The sequence below is a fragment of the Macadamia integrifolia genome, chromosome 7 (genome assembly GCF_013358625.1).
Source record: "Macadamia integrifolia cultivar HAES 741 chromosome 7, SCU_Mint_v3, whole genome shotgun sequence".
Taxonomy (NCBI): Eukaryota; Viridiplantae; Streptophyta; class Magnoliopsida; order Proteales; family Proteaceae; genus Macadamia; species Macadamia integrifolia.
The window spans coordinates 5,257,067-5,275,941 of NC_056563.1; the positions used below are offsets into that span (position 1 = coordinate 5,257,067).

General features: G+C 39.3%; 2 protein-coding genes across 3 annotated transcripts in view; both read left to right on the forward strand.

The window, feature by feature from the left end:
• Window positions 1–11,362, forward strand: part of LOC122083954 (translation initiation factor IF3-2, chloroplastic) — a gene marked incomplete in the record, with an annotated part of 15,126 nt that extends 3,764 nt beyond the window's left edge. The window contains 3 exon segments of the mRNA XM_042651912.1: window positions 5,068–5,140; window positions 5,311–5,403; window positions 11,031–11,362. Coding sequence (XP_042507846.1) covers window positions 5,068–5,140; window positions 5,311–5,403; window positions 11,031–11,174 — 310 coding nt within the window.
• Window positions 11,363–13,550: 2,188 nt separating this feature from the next.
• Window positions 13,551–18,645, forward strand: LOC122084985 (cellulose synthase A catalytic subunit 7 [UDP-forming]). 2 transcript variants are annotated; one of them, XM_042653401.1, is made up of 11 exons: window positions 13,551–13,701; window positions 13,785–14,180; window positions 14,289–14,388; window positions 14,472–14,592; window positions 15,401–16,013; window positions 16,097–16,360; window positions 16,448–16,660; window positions 16,754–16,985; window positions 17,085–17,281; window positions 17,353–17,721; window positions 17,832–18,645. In XM_042653401.1, the coding sequence occupies exons 1-11, from the start codon at window positions 13,627–13,629 to the stop codon at window positions 18,411–18,413; spliced, it is 3,162 nt and encodes a 1,053-aa protein (XP_042509335.1). In that variant the 5' UTR covers window positions 13,551–13,626; the 3' UTR covers window positions 18,414–18,645. The 2 variants fall into 2 exon arrangements, with proteins under 2 accessions (XP_042509335.1, XP_042509336.1); XM_042653402.1 differs by having other exon boundaries at window positions 17,368–17,721.
• The last annotated feature ends 230 nt before the right edge of the window (window positions 18,646–18,875 follow it).

The following is an 18,875-nucleotide window of genomic DNA, read 5'->3' on the forward strand; positions in this document are numbered from 1 at the left end:
TGTTCGTTCTCAGATTCTTGGAGGAGATAAGGTAGCATCTCTTGCAGATACCTTTTCCCGAGTCTTACGGGTATCTCGAGAGACTTCTCAGGATTCCATTCCAGTGGAAAATTCAGCACTTGCAGCACAGGGTAATAATCGAGGAACCTCACGGGGTACAGGTAATGGTAGTAATAAGGGACAATTCACCGGGAACTCCTCCCTTGAAAAATCGTTCTGAGTTATTTACCATATTTTGTGATTTTGTTGCTGAAATACAAAATCAATTTGGCATGACTATCAAAATTCTACGAAGTGATAATGCAAAGGAGTACTTTTCTGGTTCATTTTCTGAGTTTATGGCTAAGTGTGGCATGATACATCAATCTTCTTGTTCAGACACTCCCCAACAAAATGGAGTGGCCGAACGAAAGAACCGTCATTTGATGGAGGTTGCTAGGTCACTTATGTTTGAAATGAAGGTATCCAAATATTTTTGGGCCGATGCAATTCTCACAGCTGGATATCTTATTAATCGTATGCCTTCCTTTGTTTTGTGTGGTGGTATTCCCCATTCCTTGCTATTTCCTTCTGACCCACTTTTTGTTCTTCCCCCTTGTGTTTTTGGTTGTGTTTGCTTTATTCGTGATCATTGTCCAGGTTTATCAAAGTTGGATCCTCGAGCCATCAAGTATATCTTTTTAGGTTACTCCCGTACCCAAAAGGGCTACCGGTGTTATTCTCCAGTACTTCACAAATACTTTGTTACTGCTGATGTCTCCTTTTTCGAGTCCACCCTATATCCAAATGAGTCATTTGTTGGGTTTGAATTGGATGATGATCTTCCCCTTTATGTTCCCCATCACTCTAACCCGCAGGTTGCCACCGAGACAGAGGTACCTCCTTTACAGGTGTATACACGACGTGTTCGAGAAGCAACAACACCCCTTCTCCCGTCGACACCTACCTTATCATCTTCGTCTACGGATCCCACTCCAGGTATTCCTCTTTCTGACTTAGACCTTCCTATTGCACAACGTAAGGGTGTTCGGAGTTGTACCCAACATCCTATTACTGATTTTGTGTCTTATTATGGCCTATCATCTACTTTTTATTCCTGTCTTTCTACTATTTCCTGCCATCCTGTTCCTAAGACTCTTGCAGAGGCACTGTCTAGTCTTGGGTGGAAGAATGGTATGAGGGAAGAACTACTTGCATTGGACGAAAACCAAACTTAGGATCTTGTATCATTGCCCCCTGGAAAGAAAGCTATTGGTTGTCGTTGGGTTTATGTGGTTAAAGTAAACCCTGATGGTTCTCTTGCTCGTTTGAAGGCTCGATTGGTCGCTAAGGGGTATGCTCAGGTTTATGGGGTTGACTACCTGGATACTTTCTCTCTTGTAGCCAAGCTGGCCTCCGTGCATGTTTTGATTTCTCTTGCGGCCTCATCCCATTGGCCGTTATTTTAGCTTGATGTCAAGAATGCCTTTCTTCATGGTGACTTGCATGAGGAAGTCTATATGGAACAACCTCCAGGGTTTGTTGCTCAGGGGGAGTGTGGAAAGGTTTGTAAGCTCAAGAAGTCCTTGTATGGCCTAAAACAGTCTCCTAGGGCGTGGTTTGAAAAATTCACTGATGTGGTGTGTGCATTTGGAATATCAAGATGTGATAGTGATCATTCTGTGTTCTATCGGAAGTTTGATAGAAAGAGGATATTTCTGGTTGTTTATGTCGATGATGTTATCATTACTGGAAATGATGTTAAAGGAATTCAAAGTTTGAAGGCATTTTTGCAACAACACTTTCAAACTAAGGATCTTGGATGGTTAAAGTACTTCTTGGGAATTGAAGTTGCTCAGTCAAGAAAAGGAATTTCTTTATCTCAGAGAAAGTATGCTCTCAAAAACAGGTATGTTAGGATCCAAGCCCATTGATACTCCAATGGATCCAAATGTGAAGCTTATGCCTGAAGGAGGTGATGTGTTAGATGATCCTGAGAAATACAGGAGGTTGGTAGGAAAGCTAAATTATGTAACGGTGACTCAACCTGACATTGCCTTCCCTGTTAGTGTTGTGAGTCAGTTTCTTTCGTCCCCACATTCGTCACATTGGGATGCCATTGTTCGTATTCTGAGATATCTTAAGAAAGCTCCAGGACGTGGCCTAGTATATTCAGATCATGGACACAGTCGTATTGAAGGGTTTTGTGATGCAGATTGGGATGGTTCTCCCATTGATAGAAGGTCCACTACAGGATACTGTACTTTTGTTGGCGGAAATCTTGTGTCTTGGAAAAGCAAAAAACAAACTGTTGTGGCGAGGTCTAGTGCTGAATCTGAGTATCGAGCCATGACCCATGTTACTTGTGAGTTGATGTGGATAAAACAGCTTCTAACAGAGCTTGGTTTCAGCTGCATTGATTCTATGCAGTTATGGTGTGACAACCAAGCTGCTATTCATATTGCTTCTAATTCAGTGTTCCATGAGAGAACAAAACACATTGAAGTCGATTGTCACTTTGTTCGTGAAAAACTACAACAAGGAGTTATTTCTACAAGCCATGTTCGCACAAAAGAACAACTTGCAGATGTTTTTACCAAGTCCTTGGGAGGTGGTAGAGTGGATTATATTTGTAACAAACTGGGCATGATTAACATCTATGCTCCAGCTTGAGGGGGAGTGTTAGAAAGCATCGTAGGAGAGGGAGGAGACTGCAAGATAGCACAGACTCCTCCCCACGATAAAGTTAGTTCCCCAATTGGGGTAGGAGTCCTAGTACACTAGGACTTGTGGTAATTTACTAATTAGATTAATTAGTTGTTAGCTAATTAGTTTCCTGGTTTGTTTCATATTCCTAGTCAGAGTAGGGCAGCTGTCCTACTACTATTGTAGTTGAGAATTATCTATTTAATAAGAGGAGGGCAGTCCAATCTACAAGATTGAGTCTGCCCACCGTAAAAAGGCTCTCTCACTCTTTTCTCTCTTGGTCTCTCTCCCTCTCTTTTATTTATTCTATATTTTCTACACGAGGGAAATTTAAAGGGGAGGGAATGTAATCATTACCAAAAATTACTCACATAGCCTACAATTCGTATCCATTTTTGGTTCCTTTTTTAAGTTAAAAATTTTCACTTCCCTCCCCTTGAAATTGCCCTTGCAATCAAACATAGCCTACATGCTTCACGAGCAAAAGAAAAAAAAAATCACTAAAATATGTTATATATTTAGTGCCTGACTTATGATAAAGGTCATGGTATGCCTCAATTTTACCTCATCTTACCTACTTTCTTAGCTTGTCCTGTGGCAATTTTCTACCCAGTCTCAATTTTCTCATTTTTGGTCCAGTTGCTCCCAATAAAACCTCTTAACTCTAATGGATATTTATACTTCATTGTTTCTCCATCAAGTTTCTTTTAATGATTGCCTTCTCCCTTTGTAGGTTTTCTAAGAACTAGTCTTGCGATTGTTTTAATAACTGGCAAGTTCGATCTAACTAGTGCTATTTTTCAGAAAGAAATTCTACACAGTATTTTAATATTTTATTTCTCATTTACTGTTTTCTTTCTTTATCTTGAAATACCACCATCTAATCCTTACCCCCCCCTCCCCCCCAAAAAAAACCTCAAGCATGCTTATCTTTCCTTTTTTCTCTGATTGCCTTAATACAAACATTGGAAACCGCTAAGCTATGTTATGTTGTTAGGATTTTGGATAACCTTGCAGTCATTACTATTGATTGTTCCATCCCTTGGTGAGAAGAAAATTTTGTTAAGGTCCTAATTGCTCTGCCTCTTAAGGTCACACAATTAATCCTGAGTTTTTGAAGTACATGCTGCTTATTGCACAGTTGTATTGCATCTCCTGGTCCTGCTCCTGCTTAGTCCCTTCCTAGAATTTGTATCCATTTTTACTTCTCTAATATCTGCTCCTATGAACGAGAGCCTGTGACTTTTCGACTTTCTCGGCATGATCTTGCGACTCCTGGAGCCTACCTTTGAGCGCCTGACTCAATTCAACAAAAAGAGGTAAAATCCCCTAGTTGGGCTGTCTTCGAGCAAGCTCTTAGCTTTCATCGTGAGTGAGAGAGGAATTGAGGCAGATCCAGCTAAGGTGAAAGCCATTGTGAATCTATGTCGTCACCTCGTAACCTAAAAAAGTTGCGTAGTCTGCCGGGCCGGTTCTGATCGAATTATTCTCATTATTAGTAGGGGCACGCGTTGTGTCATAGGGATCAGATAGTTGGTTATGAATCCAGGAAGTCGTGGTCACGTATATAAGAGATCAGTGCCCTGTTCATTATGTATCAAGGATTTCGGGCCTCCTATTCGTTGGTTGGATCAGGGGAAGTCAAACTGTGCCCATGAAGCTCCGGCGGAAAGGGAAGGCCTGCCAGGCTGTATGCCCATGGGTGCAGGATTCTTCGAAAAAGCGCGGGCTGACTCGGAGACCTGGGACCTTGGCTTAGCAACGAATGAAGGGAAGCTCTTCGAGCTTTCTCCGCCAGCGGCTTATGTAGTGGTCGGCCTTAGAGATCATGACATGCATCTATAGATCATTAAAACAGAATATGTGGGAACAAAACCAAATAAAATAAATAGGAATATAGCAGAAAAATGGACTCTTTTCTTTATTCCTATTCCTCCATATCGCATCTTCATCTAAGTTCCCTACTTCGAAGATATTCTTTTCCTGAGGAACTCCTTCCAACTGCATCTATTTTCAAATTTGTCTCTTGATTCTTTCATCAAAATCTTATTTGAAGTTTATTTTTTCATCTGAACCTTTATTGAAGCATGTAAGCACTAATTATGTTAATTATCTCATTTCATGGGACAAGTTTAGTTAACACCTTGATCTTTCAGATCTTATAACTACCACCCTTACTTCTGTTTATATTTTCTATAACTGTCCTATACTGTTTATCAGACTTCATACCCATCAATCTCCTTTCCTTTTCATTTTTCTTCCATCTAGTCTCTTGTAAACATGCTATATTGACTCTTCTTTTCATGTAAAGTTGCTCCTCAATGTTTCAGGGGGAATCATGTTTAGCATTGTTTTGATGAATTGTATTGATTTCTTTAATAGGTACAACATCGATTCACATGATTATTCTGTGCGGTTGAAATCTGCTAAAAGGTTTCTCAAAGATGGAGATAAGGTTGCTTGGAACTTTCTCAGATTGCCAAATAATGACAAATAATGAATATGCATCTTGTCCCCCCCCCCCCCCCAAAAAAAAAAAAAAAGAAAGAAAAGAAACAAAAAGAAAAAAAAAAGGGGGGGGGGTGGTTTGGTACCAGATTGATATCTTCAAGGAAATTCCTGCAGGTTAAAGTTATTGTGAACTTGAAGGGTCGTGAGAATGAGTTTCGGAAAATTGCGATTGAGCTCCTCAAGCGTTTTCAGGATGATGTTGGAGAGGTATTTACCATAAGCTTTTCTCATGTATGACTTTGAATATAGCTGATTGGAGGGTAAGGATCCATGTATCCGATCCCTTTTAGTTGGGATAAGGCTGAATTGTTGTTATTGTATGTTTGGCATATTCAAGAACAATATACTGTTAGTTTTCTGGGAGTATTTCTCATTCTATAGGTGTATGTTATCGTTCTGTATAGGACATTTTACTGTTAAATGTGCACTATGGTTATGGTTCACCAATCACTATTATAAGTTTCAATGCCTAATAGAGGAACTATTTTTTGTTTTTGTTTTTTTTCCAGTCATGGCTTAAACTGAATTATTTGGGTGATATCATTATATCAATCAAAATTTTTGCTTGAAGTCAGTGTTGTTTTAAATGACGATTTAATCACTGTAATATTTTACATTACTTCAATCATTTTTGACTGAAATGACTGAAATATTTCCACTTTAGTCTTGTCCAAACCAAAATATCCCAGTGATTTCAAGTTTCAACTAAATTTCGTTGACATTTTATTCCAATTAGATGACCTTACAATGCCATCTGTTGGCTGTATATTCCATCAACGCTGTATATACATCTTTGATTCTTCCATTCTTCCTTCGAGAGCTTTTCTTTCTGTGCTTTTTAATTGAAGCGGTTCCTTGGTCCCATCATTTGCACTTATTTCTGGTTGGTTGCCTTTTGTTTTGGTGATTCAAAAAGGAACAAATCCTATCACATGGAAGTGCTTCCAATCTCTTGACTTTTATGAAGTTATGAGTGTATGTGATATGGTTTGGATTTTAGGCTTTTAGCTAATGGGATTTATTTATCAAGCATTTTATGAATTACTGACACTGTCAATAAACAAGTCTGCGTCAGCAGTGAAAAGGTTGAGAGATAGACCTAATAATTGTCCGGGTGGTTTCCCAACCAGTGTCTCAAAACACGGAATCAGGGATTGAATCGATCCCTGCCGATCCTGATCAGAATGGGTCCCAAGAACCCTAGAATCGGCCCTCAGATCTGAAAACTTAGCACTTCTGGGGTTTCTTGGCATGAATCGACCATGTCAAATTGGGATCGGTCACGGCTGATTCCGGTCCAAATTGACTGATTCACTGATCCAATTACTGATTTTTGAAACCGTGTCCCCAACATAGGGCGTTTATATCCTATGTTCAAAGTATGGTCCAATTTTGGAGATGCCTACAGTTGTTTTCCAGAAGGCTTGATGTAGAACCAGATTCAAAAGAGTTTGAATTGATTCCAATGCCAAGATCTACAGGGTTTAGGTTCAGATTTAACAGAACAACTGTTAGGTTTAGGCTAAAACAATAAGGACTAGGGTATAGAGGTAGAACAAGTTATGAAAAGTGGAAATCGATTAGGGCTGAATTCTGGGGATTTTCTCAGCAGTTTGGTAATAGAACACACCTAGAATTTGAAGAACGGCTTCAATGGTTGAAGAAGAACCTCCTCCTAATCCACCCAGGCTTCCCATCACAAGGTGTCAACTTGGATCAAACACCAAGTCCTTCAGTCTTGATCAAACACGACAATATTCTCAGCAGAGAAAACTTGCATAGCAGTGTTGTGGTTTGTTCTAAAATTCGTTAGGCTCTTTAGACGAGCCTTGCTTTATTTATAGGGGAAGGGAATTACATCCTAGATCGTGTTGTATTGCCTTATTTCTTTTCTTGAACCTTACACCCTTTTCTTCTCTCCCTCCCTTTATCTTTTTCTATGACAGATCCACGAAGCTGACCCCATTTAGTTGGGAAAAGGCTGAGTTGTTGTTGTTGTTGGAATTACATCCTAGATCCTTCTACTAGCTTCTAGAAACCTCTTCCATAGAGGATTTATTTCCTTAGTTTAAAGTTTCCTTTTTCTGAGTTTGTTTGTAGCAGTTTCTAGAGTTTCTGTAGAGGTTTCTAGAAACTGCTGGAGACTTCTAGAAGGTGATGGGAGCTGCTGGAATCTGGAATCTGGAATCTTCTAGATGGTTATGGAAGCTGCTAGAATCTTCTAGAAAGTGATGGAAGTTGATGTAGAGATTTCTAGAAGCTTCTGTAGAAGTTTCTAGAAGCTGCTGTACAGAACCAGAACCTGACAAAAACTGGGCCAGCTTTGGACTGGTTCGACCATCTTAAGGCTGGGGCTGGTTGGGTTACTTCTTCCTTGGTCTTCAAGGCTTCTTTTCTAGAAATTTGCTTTGCAATTATAGTCTATATAGACAAATTTAGTTTGGGTTTATTCAAATTTTAAAGAATCAGAAACTAGGTAAGTGTTTTGGTTTTAAACTTTGGTTATGCGTTAGATATTTGATTAATTGATTTAGATTTTTTATCTGTAGCTTGTGACTCAATAATATTATAATTTATGGAAGGACCTTTACCTGCTTCAGCACATATATATTTTAGCCCCTCACTTCTGCTGTCCTTTTCCCTGCTTTTCAATCGATTAGTCCTCACTCTTTAGTCTACTGCACAACATCGACGTGTGTACACATTCATTCAATTTATCTCAACATTCTCTTCTCAGGTGTAATCTCTCTATGAACGTTTGTAATATGTTAACCATTACTTAAAAGGATCTGATCCAAGGGGTTGACTTAATCTCCTTATTAAGTGTTTACTACCACTTAGTGGTGTTCTGGGTATTCTATTATTATTTATGGTTTATAAGTAATAATTATGTTAGTCATTGCCCTTTATTACAATTTCACTACTTTAGGCTTTATTAATGCATTGGAGGAGTCTTGCTTGGTGTTCTACACAAGCTGGAACTCTCTCTCTCGCCTCTCGGTTTCTCCTCTTTCTCTACTTTTTCTCTTCTTCCTTGCTTTCATATGTACTGATCTCAATTTTTGTTGCTGCTACATGGTATCAGAGCTCAGGTAGTTAGTCTCTCTTCTCCCCAATTACTGTTTTGATTGTCTACCAAGGATCCTTCTTTGTGGTTTGCAGCAACCTATGCTGCTATACCTATTTTGTGGAACCCTAGTTTGATTATTTGGAGATAAACTAGGGTTTCTGATGTAGGACAGGTTTGGGTAATCGAATACAAGTCTTCCTTTGTTGTTCTGCTGCCTCCTTGCTGTTCATTGATGAGTCCCCATTGTGTTTTGAGGCTGTAATATAAAGAAAAAAGTGGAAAAATTGGGACTGGTAGAAAATGAATAGGGGTGAGGAAGAGGGTGGTAGCATAACTGCATAAGAGGGGGAAGAGTTAGGGAAGGGAGAGGGGGCTTGGCTTCACACCATCTTGGATTCATTCCAAGGTCTGCAAAATCACTCACTGCAGAGAATGGGAGAAATCTCTTAGTTTCAACATCATCTTCCTTGTCTTCCATTTCAAAATACAACCTTTTAAAACTGAAAATGAAAAAAGAAAAAGAGAAATAACTCCCTAATAACTACTTTTTGGCATTAATTACTCCCTAATAACTACTTATCCAGCAGTAACTCCCTTACAACGTTAGTACATTACAGTTTTGACACTAAATAAATTAAAGAGAGAGTTTTCTGTGCCCCTCGTGGGGGTGCACATGCCTGTGTCTGGGCGCAGGGGTCGCTTTTGGAAAGAAAACACTTGCTTTAAATTAAAATACAACAAAATAAAACACGCTACACATGAGTTACATAGGAATATGCACCCACACAAGAGACATCTAGCCACAATGAAGTGATATGTTGTTGTTTATGTTGGCGTCTCCTCTGGTAAGTCCTAAATCCCTGGATGATGTCCTCCAGTTTCCCTTCATACGTACTTCCTGCAGTATTGATTCCATTCTCAGTTTACAAGAATCAAATTATACCAAGATAGGCTTGCGGTACTCTGTTTCTGGATTTTTTTTGGGTAAAATCGTTGTCTCCCATATTCTGCATTGAGCTGACAGATTCTTCTAAAGTTTTAGGACTTTATTAGTCCTGCATATTCAACCCCTTTTGGAAACTGGTCAGAGACTTCAATAGTTCAATCATTTAACAAACTACATCACCTTCCTGCTGGCGGTACTCTGTTGGAGATTTTTCTGGCAGCATCAATATTTGACTACATAGGAGATCTATCCATCAGATCTCCTTGGTATTCTAGGGCTTGTCACCCTTCGTAGAAAGGTCCTTCAACCTTAAGTTGGGGTACAGCTGACCCCTGGTTCTACTGTTATTAAAAATCGTCCAAAATATGGGTGTTTTAAGTTCAGAATTGACATCGTGTTAATTGGGTGTCTACTGTAATTCTTGGGACTTGGGACTTGGGACTTGAGGCTTGGGTGTCTATGTCAACTGTACTTGGGACTGTCAGAGGGAGTGCCGCGAGAGGGGTGCTGCTGGAGGGGACCAATTGTGAGTGGTAATTTAGGGATTTTGAATTACCAGGGAAAAAATGAGGTGGAAGTTTAGTTTTCTGGGGGAATTAGAAAAGAAGTTTGGATTAGGGGAGTTTGAGTAAATATAGGCAACGTATAGGGAAGTGATAGAAGTTTCTCCATAAATGAATTCTGGTAGATAAATATAGTGATAGAAGATTGATTTTGTCCAAAAAAAACAAAATAAAATAAAGTATTGAAGGTAATAACTAAACCAAGATTTGTCATTGATTTCACTCGAAAATGGTTAGACCCTTATTGGGAATCTTATTACAACAACAACTCAGCCTTATCCCAGCTAAATTGGGAATCTTGTTCTTCACTTTAATTTCTGGTCTTGTGTAATCCATGCAAACTCTTTCCAATATTTGACTGCATAACCATAACTTCAGTTTCTAATCTCATGGCAATGTGGTTTATCTAGGATATGAATCCAGTTTCATGGACTGGACATGGTTGATTTAGAACATGAATTTTACGTGTTTTTAGGATGAATTTGTTCTGAATTTTATTGCTGTACCAGGCCTACCTCCTTGGCAGATTTTTCTTATTCTTATTCTGGGATGGACTGATGTAGATGCACACCCATGGACCGATCCAAACTCATCTGGTATCCAGATAAAGATGAACCGGATCCAATTTGGGTCTTTGACCAGTAGGATATTTTAAGATTTTATTTCTATTCTCATGCAATATTTTATTTTGGTAACTTAAGTAGGTGATAGCTACTAGGATTTCGTTTCCAATTAATAGGAGGTTTCCTTTCATATTGGGTTTCTTTTACTATTTATGCCATGTAACCGATTGAGTAATTAGAGAATAGAATGATGAATTGAGTTTGAATGTTTGAGAGCCTTAGGGCTTTGCATGTGATTCCTCCCCCAACCCCCCCCCCCCTTATTCGACTTCTCTCCCTGTCCCCTGCAACTCTGAGCATCTCAAGGATTTCTTCCCTTCCCTTAAAGGCCCTCCATCATGGACATGTTCTATCTGATGTAATGCATTTTTAATGTGATTGATTATCTAAACCCAAATGAATTACTGCTTAACTAGCCTGCCATCCTCCTAAAATTCAGTACCCTTATTCTTTAATCTTATATTCAGGTAGTAGGCTGGTGACCTTTTTGTTGACTGATATAGGTAGGTTGAACATTTACATATGTTAATATATTTGCAAACAAGACAGATGGTTCCTATGTGTAATGTATAAATGATATTATGGTATTTGACATAATTCAGTTCAGGGTTTAATGTCATTGACATTTGCAGCTTGGGACAGAGGAGAGCAAGAACTTCAGAGATAGAAATATATTCATTATTTTGGTTCCAAATAAAGCAATTTTACAGAAACCTCAGGAACAACCAAAGAAAAGGGAAAAATCAGAAGCGACTGAGGTGTCTGCTGGTGTATAAGCAGAGTTTGCATTTTGTAAACAGTGTTTTATTAATGAAAGAGTGAGAAACCTTCATTTATATTCTGTGATGAGGATGGGGGCTGAGTAATGCCTCTTGGTTGTGTTATGTACAGTGATGTTGTAGGTCATGTGCTCCTGATAGTGATGAAATATTAATTACAATAATGGTAAGTTATTTCAATCTAATGATCTTGACATGGAAGTCCCTAATTCCTTGGTGAAGTCTTCAACCATCTTGCTTCTCTTTAAGAATGATTCAGAGCTCTGTGAAATCTGCTATGTGAAGCACATGACAAAATTATATATCTGGTCTTGTTTCTACCATTAAATCTGAAACCAGAGCTCGTTTTACAGTATGCAATTCTTATGGGTTGTAACATATACATATCTGCCGACAGTTGTTTTGCCATTATCATGAACAAGTTCTCCACACCCCCCTCCCCCGGGGAAAAGCTATTATCAGTCCTCTATGAAGCAATGCTTGCAGAAAGGTAGCCTCTTTGTTTATGTCAATAATGTTCATAAAATTCTGGCAGAATAGGTTTCTGGAGTTGTCTTTGATGCAGATTGCCATGATTCTGAAGTACTTATGGGGTCGAGTCCGAAGTCCCGAGCTCCCAGCAGTACATGTTTCCATCTCAACAGAAAAATTGATCAATAACTATGTCTTGCCACACAAGTATGGTCATGGCTAAGAAGGGAGCAAGCACAACATGAAAGAATTTAAGTAAACCCAGAAACTGAAGCTACTGAATAAATACCTTAATTTGCAGGCCCTCCTCCTGGCGAGGAGGTTTTCTTGTATGTTCAACAAGTTTTAAAAAGGAGCTTCTTCATTAAAAACAATGGCTTTTTCATTAAAAACGATGTAGGACCTTAGGAAGGTTATCTGTCCAGATGACAGACAAGCCTTACCTCACCAACCTACCGTTTTAAATGACTTGACTTCATTCACAAATTTCTTCCATCCCAAGCATCCAAATATCTCCTCAGCCCAAACACATAACTACACAAGCTTTGTAAGCAATATACCATACAGAGTAATACTGCTGAAGAGGCCTTAGATTGCACATTTTAGAGGACAATGCCTCCCTCCTAATAAGCCACAATCATCTTCAACAGCAGACTTCGGGTCCCCACCATTAGATGATATCAACCGTTCTACAATGATGTCTCGTCTCTCCATATAATGCTACAACATGTCCATCATATTACATTTGGTGACAAAAAAAATCCCTGCCAGTTAAGCATCTATAGAGATTGATGGGTTAACTCGCAAAAATCTGATTTGGTTTCTTCCAAGTGGGGCCAGATATAAAACCCTACATAACCCATCGAATGATTAGTACTCCACAAAGTGTCAAAATGGAACCGGAACCAACCGTTTACGATTCAACTGAACCAGACCATAATGATATTACTTGATTATGATTTTATAGGTTCTCTTCTTGGTTTGAAAAACAGGTAGTTCTAAATCTAATAAGAGTTGGCAAGGGACCTTAGCCTCAAGAAGTATGTGGTTTTGAGTTCGACTCCTCTTATCTCTTTGGGATCACTCACACTAGTTTTTTAATACTGCTCTTCACTACTTTCGGTGAAAGTTGAATGATTCTAATTTAATTGGTTCTGTGTTTCTAAGGGACAATATTTTTTAAGTGGTTTTTTTTTTTATGATGTAATATATATTGAAATGAGAAACTTTATTTATTCTAAACTTATTTGTTCATGCTCTCAAAATTAAGTGTAAAAATAATTGAATTAAAGGGTACAAAGGTGAAATTGGCATCACAAACCGCCCGTGAATTGGATGACTAAAACATAATAGAAATTGGTAAAATCAGATTGAATGCAAAACAATTCTGATTTTGGTTGATTCCTATCCAGTTGAATTTTGATTAATTTGTATACCTTGTCAAAATATAAACCTAACCTAAATCAAACCGAATAATTGGAATCGGACCGATTGACACCCTTTTCCACCTTCCACCAAAAAAAAAAAAAAAGACACCCTTTTCCACCATTGCATATACAAGAAATATAGATGGCTACAACTTGTGGGTTCTGCCTTAATATGTGTCCTAAATCACTCCTAATCATAATGAAAGTTTAGGCAAAATAACAAGTTGAGTTTCCAACGGTCTGATAAATAAGGAGTTTTAGTGATTACCGGTAATTTAGTTAAGAGGACTAGATATACATTATTGAAAAACTGTAGGGATAATTTGGTCTCCAAATATTCAATACAGTCGGTAGCCGTTGGAAAAGGCCAGGTGATGAGGTGAACGCATGGTTGTTGAATAGACGTAGCTTAACTTAGAGGCAATGGCGACTCTACAACCAACCCATTCTGTAAGGTGAGATGAAATGAGATAGAGAGCCTACCTTCATTGATAAAAAGAACAACCCAAAGAACCCATCTCTGTATTCTCTGAGATCCATTGAGAACAACAATGGAAGCTAGTGCCGGTTTAGTTGCCGGATCCCACAACAGGAACGAGCTTGTAGTCATTCATGGCCATGAAGAGGTAACCCATAAGAAACCCACATCTCTGCAACTCCATTAATGTTCATAGTACTAAGATTTCATTCTTTTGTGTTGTGTGTGCAGCCCAAGTCATTGAAGTCATTGGATGGTCAAGTGTGTGAGATTTGTGGTGATGAGGTTGGCCTTACTACTGATGGTGATCTCTTTGTGGCCTGTAATGAGTGTGGTTTTCCGGTGTGCCGGCCGTGTTATGAGTATGAGAGGAGAGAAGGAAGCCAACTGTGTCCTCAATGTAAGACCCGTTACAAACGTCTGAAAGGAAGCCCAAGAGTTGAAGGAGATGAAGATGAAGAAGATATTGATGATATTGAGCATGAGTTCAACATTGAAGATGAACAGAATAAGCAGAAACATCTCACAGATGCTTTGCTTTATGGGAAGATGAGCTATGGGAGAGGCCCTGATGATGAGGAAAATTCCCAATTTCCTCCTGTCATTACCAATGCTAGATCTAGACCGGTACCAAATTTTTTTTATTATATTGAATATAAGTGTTAATGTATACATTGACGCTGTCCTTCCCTAAAACTAAAGACTTTGGGATACATTTAATTTGTGTTAATGCAGGTGAGTGGAGAGTTTCCGATATCGAATCATGCATATGGAGATCAAATGCTATCATCTTCGCTTCATAAACGTGTTCATCCTTATCCATTGTCGGAATCTGGTAAATAATCATAGTTGAAATTGCTCAATCTCTTATGATCATATGCATGTTAGAAAATATTTTGATTTATCTATAAAATTTAGGAAGCACAAGATGGGATGAAAAGAAAGAGGCAGGGTGGAAAGAGCGAATGGATGATTGGAAATCAAAGCAAGGAAACTTAGCTGGACCTGACCCTGATGATGCCATGGATGCTGATCCTATGTATGTCCTTATTTCTAATATCATTACTCTATTTTAATGTATGTTATCAACTAATCACTTTTTTTTACTTGACAGATTTACCCTTGGGATGATCTAAACAATCTAAAAAATTTTCCTATTAATATTTTTTTAGTATGCTAATAACCATGAAAAATAAAACAATTGCCTAGTGCAATTGGTGAATTATGGTGCTTAAAATTCCTGCTTACCAGGAGGGCTCGAATTCGAGGCTTCCTAACTATTATCTTCTTCCCCTCCATTATAATATTTAAAAAAAAAAAAAACTGGAGGTTGTGATGGGCCTGGTTGGAAATAGCCAAATCTAGATCCGGTTCAACTTAGATCGGGCTAAGATTAGTCATCCCTAAGCTGGTCGGCCTTGTTATTTTAGAATAGATGGCTTGGTTTTGGTTGGTTTGAGATGGGGAGGTACCAGGGTTTTAGTAATCAGTATCAGGATCGGTTTTGGACAATAGTGATCTGGATTGTGAAGAATCAGGTTGAATCGGACACATTTACCCCTGGTTTTCATTTTAAAATGATTTTTTATACTCTTTTACCCTTGGTCCATACTGATTCACCAATACGGGATTGCCCTTCAATCTGGATCGCCCATGACCTAAATCGATCCGATCCAGGTGATTCTCCTAATTCGATGCTGATCCCTTTGAACCGTGGTTGGTACAGCCCGGGTCCAGTCAGATCTGGTCCAAATTGAAGCTGATCAATTTGGGTTGGTTTGGAGGGTCTAGGCCCAAGCCCACTGTTATTGACCTGTGGTGATGATATTATGTAAATGATTGTGCAGGATGGATGAAGCAAGGCAACCCTTATCAAGAAAAGTACCAATTGCATCAAGCAAGATCAACCCATATCGTATGGTGATCGTGACTCGGCTGATTGTCCTAGCTCTTTTCCTACGCTATAGACTTCTGAACCCGGTTCATGATGCCATTGGGCTATGGCTCACCTCTGTTGCCTGTGAGATATGGTTTGCCATGTCATGGATCCTTGATCAGTTCCCCAAATGGTTGCCCATTGATCGTGAGACTTACCTTGATCGTCTCTCTCTCAGATATGAGAGGGAAGGAGAACCTTCGATGTTATGCCCAGTGGATATATTTGTGAGCACAGTGGACCCATTGAAGGAACCTCCATTAGTTACTTCCAATACAGTTCTTTCAATCTTGGCCATGGATTACCCAGTTGATAAGATCTCTTGCTACGTCTCTGATGATGGTGCTTCAATGCTCACATTTGAGTCACTATCTGAAACTGCAGAATTTGCTAGGAAATGGGTTCCTTTCTGTAAGAAATTTGCTATTGAGCCTAGAGCTCCAGAGATGTACTTTTCTCTTAAGATAGACTATCTCAAGGACAAAGTCCAGCCTACATTTGTGAAGGAACGTAGAGCTATGAAGGTATTTTAGCTCTGTTAATGATCAAACTCATTGGAACTTAATAGTTGGTGATGATAAACTGATTTCTTTTTTGATTTTGACAGAGAGAATACGAAGAATTTAAGGTAAGGATCAATGCATTGGTAGCGAAAGCGATGAAGGTTCCACCAGAAGGGTGGATAATGCAAGATGGTACACCTTGGCCAGGAAACAACACTAAGGATCATCCAGGTATGATTCAAGTGTTTCTTGGTCACAGTGGAGGATATGATAGTGAAGGAAATGAGCTCCCTCGCCTTGTTTATGTTTCTCGTGAGAAGAGACCTGGGTTCCAACATCACAAGAAAGCTGGTGCCATGAATGCTTTGGTATGGTAAAATTTACCAACTACTCTGTTCACTGTTTTTACCTAAAACTCTGTTCTAATGAGAGAACCCAATTCATTTTTGTTGCAGGTTCGTGTTTCTGCAGTGCTGACAAATGCTCCTTTTATGTTGAACTTGGATTGTGATCACTATATAAATAATAGCAAAGCTGCTAGGGAGGCAATGTGTTTCTTGATGGACCCTCAGGTTGGGAGGAATGTATGTTATGTACAGTTTCCTCAGAGGTTTGATGGTATTGACCTGCACGATCGGTATGCCAACAGAAACACAGTCTTCTTTGATGTAAGTACTCTAAGAATCCACCATAACACTATTGGACTTGTCTCTTAAGGATATAAGAAGCTAAGCAATGTGACAACCTTTCTGGTTTTGCAGATTAACATGAAAGGCCTAGATGGAATTCAGGGTCCAGTGTATGTGGGTACTGGGTGTGTCTTTAGAAGACAAGCTTTATATGGTTATAACCCTCCAAAGGGCCCCAAGCGTCCAAAGATGGTAACTTGTGCGTGCTGCCCCTGTTTTGGACGTCGTAAGAAACTCCCAAAGTATTCTGAAAAAGACACGACTAATGCCGCTGCCGCGAATGGAGATGGATCAAGCCTCCAAGGTCTTAATTTTAAGTCTCACATTGCATATTAGAAGTTCTATCCTCGTTTTTTTTTTCTCTAATTAAATGTAGTTCATCCTGTTTCTGAAATTAAATCAGGAATTGACGAGGACAAGGAGCTACTGATGTCTCAGATGAATTTTGAGAAAAGGTTCGGTCAATCAGCAGCATTTGTGACTTCAACACTGATGGAGCAAGGTGGTGTCCCTCCCTCGTCTAGTCCAGCAGCTTTGCTCAAAGAAGCCATTCATGTTATTAGCTGTGGCTATGAGGACAAAACAGATTGGGGTTTAGAGGTATCAACTGAAACAAGAACATCTAGAAACTCATCATGCAATAATCTGTCAGTTTGTTGAAGTCTTTGCAGTTGTTAATTGTGCAGTTGGGTTGGATCTATGGGTCTATCACTGAAGATATCCTGACAGGATTTAAGATGCATTGCCGAGGTTGGAGGTCAATATACTGCATGCCCAAGAGGCCAGCATTCAAGGGCTCAGCACCAATCAACCTTTCAGATCGTCTCAATCAAGTTCTGAGGTGGGCTCTTGGTTCTGTTGAGATCTTCTTCAGTAGACACAGTCCACTCTGTTATGGATACAAGGGTGGACACTTGAAGTGGCTTGAGCGTTTTGCATATATCAACACAACTATCTACCCATTCACCGCCTTACCTCTTCTCGCCTACTGTACCCTTCCTGCTGTTTGCTTGCTAACTGGAAAGTTCATAATGCCAGAGGTACATTTTTTGTTGATTTCATTGCTACCCATTTTTTCAATTGATATACTGCTACAACTAGTCTTAATTTGATTCATTTTGACATTTCTTCTCTTTGATTCATGAACCAGATAAGCACACTTGCAAGTCTCTTCTTCATCGGACTGTTTATCTCAATTTTTGCAACGGGCATATTGGAGCTGAGATGGAGTGGAGTTAGCATTGAGGAATGGTGGAGGAATGAGCAATTCTGGGTTATTGGTGGTGTGTCAGCTCACCTCTTTGCTGTTATTCAGGGACTTCTTAAGATTTTTGCCGGAATTGAAACTAGCTTTACTGTTACATCCAAAGCTACTGATGACGAGGAGTTTGGAGAACTATACGCCTTTAAATGGACCACTCTTCTGATCCCTCCAACCACAGTCCTGATCATCAATCTGGTAGGAGTAGTTGCAGGCATATCTGATGCTATAAATAATGGGTACCAATCTTGGGGGCCTCTTTTTGGGAAGCTCTTCTTTGCCTTTTGGGTGATTGTCCATCTATACCCATTCCTCAAGGGTCTCATGGGGCGGCAAAACCGGACTCCTACCATTGTTGTCATATGGTCAGTACTTTTGGCCTCAATCTTCTCCTTGCTATGGGTTAGAATTGACCCATTTGTGCTCAAAACCAAAGGCCCTGATGTCAAACAATGCGGAATCAATTGTTGATCATTGGGTTTGATGTCAAACATGTAAATTTTGCTGTTATTACTTGTGTGAACCAACAGATTGTATGAAGGTCAAATAAATGTAGGGTGAAAAGTTTTGATGAACTACTCAATTTTGTATTTGACTGAAAGGCAGTGCAACTTAACATCCTTTCAGATATTCATTGTGTGAAATTTGCTATGTAATTGAAAGACTATGCATCAAATACGTATATTACAGCAGTTGTATTTAACTTGCTTTAAGTGATGTTGGAATTAATGATGTCTCTAGCCTATATCTAAATATGATTCTAAAGGATTTTGAGCAGGCCGAACTTTATCTAAATTAGGGGCAAGGGCTGGGCACACCACTTGCTCCAGATAAGCTAGCGGGTGACAGACACATGGTGGGGGGGGGGGATAGCCATGGGCAGGGGATCATTTCACTGGGAGAGGGAGAGAGAGAGAGGAAGAGACATGGCTG